Source organism: Marmota monax, unplaced genomic scaffold (assembly GCF_021218885.2).
Source record: "Marmota monax isolate L192 unplaced genomic scaffold, Marmota_monax_Labrador192_F-V1.1 WCK01_AAM20220418_F8-fsc00134, whole genome shotgun sequence".
NCBI lineage: Eukaryota > Metazoa > Chordata > Mammalia > Rodentia > Sciuridae > Marmota > Marmota monax.
This window is the reverse complement of record NW_026692281.1, coordinates 5,147,501-5,152,810: the sequence shown is the minus strand read 5'-3', so window position 1 is coordinate 5,152,810 and position 5,310 is coordinate 5,147,501. Positions and strand designations below refer to the sequence as shown.

Sequence of the window (5,310 nt, the reverse complement as noted above, 5' to 3'; positions counted from 1 at the left end):
CAATGAGGTCTGAATAAAATGTAACCCAGGTTTTGATTGGAGAATCTTAAGGTCTTTAAAGAGAGACTAGAATTTGGTCATTTTAGTAACCTTCACTAAAGAATAATAGGAAACATTGGTGAGGTGCACATGTGGAATTACTGAGGCTGATTCTATGAGGCTAGCCACACCTGGGTAAGTTAATATGCATTTAACAGCAGAAGATATAGAAGTGGAAGTAATTGTGTGTATCAGGTCTGGTAGCCTAGCTTGAGGCAGCTGTGCCCCACAAAAGTATGAGAAATAAATATTTTTTGAACTTTCTCTTTTTTACTTCTTCCATGAAAATTTAGTAACAGTGTAACAATGACATAGATATGAAAAGAATTATTGACTTTTAGGAGGAAAAGGGAGTGATGTGAAAAACAGTAGAAAGGAACAATCCTGCTAGTGAGTTACATGGGTAGAGTGCTGTAGTGGAGCACAAAGTTATAGTCAGGAGGTGGGCTGTGGCACTCAAGGGTGGGATCCAGTGGCAGGAGAGAAGATACTTCCATCTGATCTTCTTGTCCAAGCTTAGGGGCTGAATGGTATTTCAAAATATCCAGCTCAGTCTCCATCAGAAGGGAATCTTTGTTCTTGCTGAGAGGTCTCAGGCTGGTCAAAGAGAAAGAGAAACATGAGTAGTTTGGGATAGAAGAGTACATCTTGAACCAGTGGATGACAAATATGAAGGAAATCCAAAGCATATTTTGAAAGATCATGTTTCTTCTCTATATGATTAAGTTTCTTCATATATTGGGTGGATATGAGGGAATATGGTTGGATTAGTTGACTTTAAAGCTCTTCCTGGCTCTAATATTCTATGACTGGAAGTCTAGATCCTATATAGTTCAACTAGTTCAAACTTGGCTTTAATTGGATGCTTGCTTTTGGAGAAGTCATTATCTCTGGTTCACCTTTTCCTTGTCTTTATAATTACAGGCTTGCACTTAATGGTTTCAAAGAATTCATTCATCTCTGGAAGTTTAAGAAACCATGTGCTCTGATTCTCCTGCATGAGCATTAAAATGTCAGGGGATTCTTGTACAATGGCCTTGTCAATTTCCATCTAATAGTGATGATAGATCTATTGCTAGCTACCATAGTTTGAGCATTCACTATGTATTATGTACATATATTGAGTGTAGTCTCATTTATTTCTCATACAAGTTAAGTACAATTAGTAATCCCATTTAATAGACTAGCAAACCAAATCCCAGAAGCTAGAATTCAAACTAAGATCTGCCTGGTTCCAAGGGTTGTGAATAGAAGATGACTATTTACATTTTATTTTGTCTTCCAAATATAAATGTTCCTATTAATGATAAAGAGGTGAAAGTAGGCACTTCAAGGAAACATAACTAGGGTTGAGCCTTCTCAAAGGACCTAAAAGGGTTGATCAAGTAACTGAAACCAACTTAATGTTCAGGACTTCTGAAATTGAGAGAAACTTCCTCGTGTTGAGAATTAGGGACTCCCCTCCATGACCTAATGGGCACCAAGAGAGCTGGGAATAGAGATTGCCTTCTTGACAGGCCTTTCTAGCACAGGGCAACTAATGTTACATACTTATATTTCCTGTCTTTTGTCTCACTGCACAGTCTCTTCTCTTTTAAATCTATGCTTACCTTCAGAGATTTTGAAGATAGAACTTTTGACATAATGTTTCTTTTATCTTCTTTCAAAGCTGGCTTTGTAAAAAACCTATTTGCCTACTAATTTTACTCCAGATATTTCTGGAGCAGTGAGCTACATAGCCTATCAGAAAGATCAGTAAAATAGAGGGAAGGGGATGGGGGAGGGAGGAAGAAAGGGAAAAGGGAAGTACTGGGGATTGAATTAAAACAACTTATATTCTATGCTTTTATAATTATATCACAATGAATCCCAATATTATGTATAACTAAAAAGAACTAATAAACATAATCACTCTTGCTCTTCTTTGGGAAATGGATTGGTAGAAAGCTTAATTTTAGTTAGGAGGTTACATTTATGGTATAGCTCAAAGAAGATGGTCACACAGACTGGGGTGTTTTCAGTGGGAGTAGCAAGAAATGGGCATATTTATTGAACATTGAAAATGTTTGACCCTGGCAAAATGATTAGACATGGCTTGTGTCTTGTGTCATATCCTAAGACAAACCAATGTGTACCGTTATCTGCCAATGTGTGTCTGTGAGCTAGACTCTGACAAAGAATCCCTTCTACTAGTAGAGTAATGGAGACCAGGAAAATACACAATATGGTCCCATATTTCAAGATAACTCATATTCTAATTACAGAAATAGGACCTCTTCCAGTTTGTAAAAATATTGAAGAAAATTTACAGAGAAGTAGAAAAGGCTAGAGTGGAAGATGAGTATTACAACATAGACATTAGGTTCTTTAAGTACAGGAACTTTATCCTTTTTCCCTATTTCCAGTTTTTGGCACATATTAAGAGAAAAATACATGGATTTCATGTGAGATATACAGAAGCCTCTTCTTTTGAATGCCCTTAATCCCAAACTGTATTATTGTTTAATCTAGTTTCTGAGATGAGTTCAATTTTAATCAGTTTTAAAGGTGAGGACTTTGGCAATGATGTTCAGGATTTCTGTGGCTTATGGGCAATACCTGGAAAGGTGTCTTTCTCACTACTCAATATGCCATATTCTTAATGCCTGTGAGAGGGAAAATTATCTCCTAGGCAATGTATCTTTCACTAATGTGTGTTTAAATCAGAGGTGTTCATCTGTTCTTGAAACTGTATCCCCAAGTAGTGTACGTACAGTAAGGCTGTGATGCCATGTGGCCAGGCATGGGTTTCCAGGCACTTCTGGCTTTTGGTTTTATCCCAATTAAGAACAGTTGCATAGTCTCCTGTATCCTTGAGATAAAAAGGATAAAAGTATTAGTATACTCTCTGGCACATTGAATCAGGTATCTAAAAGGCTATAATAATTCAGACTACTCTTCTTATTTTTACTAGTATATGACCATCCCTAACTTAAATAGATATCTATGAACATATCTACCCAGTTAAAGATTATTTCTTAGCTTTCTATTTACCTAAATGTGGCTCTGTTATTATATTCTGGACAACCAATTATAAGAAGAAGTGATGTATGTAACTTCAGTGTCACTTTCTAAAACAAAATTGCTAGTCCTTCACTTCCATTCTTCCTATTTTTTTTCAGACTTTTATGCAGATATACTGGTGAGCCAATTTCAACCATGTTGATAAGAACAAACTCTTAGTCTCTAGGAGATTGTGAAAAATTAATATAGAAGGAAACAGGGTTCCTGTACAAACTCCAAAACCTGAGTACTTTTCAACTGTGAAGTAACCCATATCGGTGAAATGTAGTGTGATAAAGAAATATCTCTCCTTTTGACCTCCCATATTTGGAGACATTTTAATTATGGTAGCTTAGCTTAAATATTGACAGAGCTTCTCAGTCAGCAAATAGTCCATATGGAGTCTTTTTAAAATTTTATCAGTAGTTTCTATTTTTTAAATATTTTTCAATAGCATGAAGAGAGAGCCTACAGAATGAAAGAAAAATCTTTGCCAACTGTACTTCAGATACAGCATTAATTTCCAAGATATATAATGAATTCAAAAACTTAACATAAAAAACAATCAATAAATTGGCAAAGGAACTAAACAGACACTTCACAGAAGAAGAAATATGAATGCTCAACAAATATATTTAAAAAGTTCAACATCTCTAGCACTTAGAGAAATGCAAATTAAAACTATATTGAGATTCAATATAGAGTCTGAAGAGTAGCTGTGTTTCTATTCTTGATTTGTCACATTGATTTGTGACTCTGAGAAAGTCTATGAAATTCTTTGGGCCTGAGATTTTATTTATTTTTAATTCCTTATTAGATTATTAAATAAAGATGAAATAATCTATGTGGAGGTGTTATACAAATGCCCTAATCATACTAAAATACTCTGCCTGGATCAGAGTTACACTATTGATTTAGGATTAAGATTATTGACCTCAGCTTCATAAATCCATTCTGACAGCTGTTTGAAGATCACCTAGTCTTAAATCCAATTTGTGGCTATAAATAAACAGGCAATGGGGTATGTGAAGTGCCCAGGTCAGGGCACCAGATGCCCAAAACATCTCTGGTATGGGGGTCGTAGCCAGGCAAGAGGGGGCTACAGTGTAGCGGAATGCTTGGGCCAGCACCTTTCAAGCAAACCTAGACCCATACCATTTCCATGCCTCCATGCCTCCATGCCTTACCAATATTGCTTCTTGCTTGTAACAGATTTCAGACTGCTGATTTTTTTTTAAAAAAATATCTTCTTCCTTTGATTCACTGGCCCACAGACCAACAGTTATGCCTCAAATCACTGTCCAGAGCTTCTCACAAGTCTTTGCCACAGACTCAATGTTAAACCCACATTGTCTCATGGTGTGGGCACCATCTAACCCAATGAAAATTAAAGCATTGATATCCACTGATGTTCATAGGTCTTTAACACAGACAAACACAGACACACATACTGTAAAAAGAAAAAGAAAAAAGAAAAAACACAGGATTTCTGATTTCCCAGGAAGAATGCTTAAATAATTAGGCATTTTTAAAAGTGGGTCTCTTTTCCACTTTCATAAAATACACTAGTAAGTGTTGGTACCCTCTCCTCTCATGCTAGCTCATTAGTCTCTTTTCTACTCAAATAGTGGTTTTCCCTGATAGTAAACTCAGCATTGCAGAAGATATTCAAAGGAACCCTAAAAATAGAAGAGCCAAAAAAACTAACGCAGAGATCAAGGGAAAATAAATCTTATTAGAAGAGTATACCAGCCAATGAGAATTAGGAACAAGTAAACATAAGAAATACTACAAAATGATAGAAAATAATACATACTTTTCTATAATAACACAATTTAAATGGGCAAAATTATACAAGTAAAGATATACATTGATAAATTGTGTGAAAAGCAAGAACTAATTGTGTTTTCTGCAAGGAACTCATTTTATTTATGAACAAACCTATAATGTGAAAATGAAAGAAGAAAAAATTAAATTCCATGCAAACAGAACCTGAAAGCAAGAGTGGTTATTCTCAGGCCTGATGAAGTAGACTTCATGCCTAAATTAATAAGAGACAACGATGGTTCAACACATTAGAAAAGACAAGAACTCCCCAATATCATTGTAAATATTTTTACTCTAAATGACAATGTGCCCAATTTCATAAAACATGCATTGCTTCACATAAAGGGACAGATGAGCACTGATACAATAATAGTGGCTGATTTAAAAAACACCACTCTCATT

At 35.5% G+C, this 5,310-nt stretch overlaps 1 protein-coding gene across 5 annotated transcripts in view; it reads right to left on the bottom strand.

Annotated features, from left to right (window-relative positions):
• Nucleotides 1-287: 287 nt before the first annotated feature.
• LOC124090050 (vascular endothelial growth factor receptor kdr-like) overlaps nucleotides 288-5,310 on the bottom strand; it is a 303,001-nt gene continuing 297,978 nt past the window's right edge. For all 5 annotated transcript variants that reach the window (XM_058578313.1, XM_058578318.1, XM_058578317.1 and 2 more), the window contains 2 exons: nucleotides 2,793-2,890; nucleotides 288-636 (listed from right to left, as the gene is read on the bottom strand). In XM_058578313.1, coding sequence (XP_058434296.1) covers nucleotides 435-636; nucleotides 2,793-2,890 — 300 coding nt within the window. In that variant the 3' untranslated portion in view covers nucleotides 288-434. The remainder of the gene's footprint in view (nucleotides 637-2,792; nucleotides 2,891-5,310) is intronic.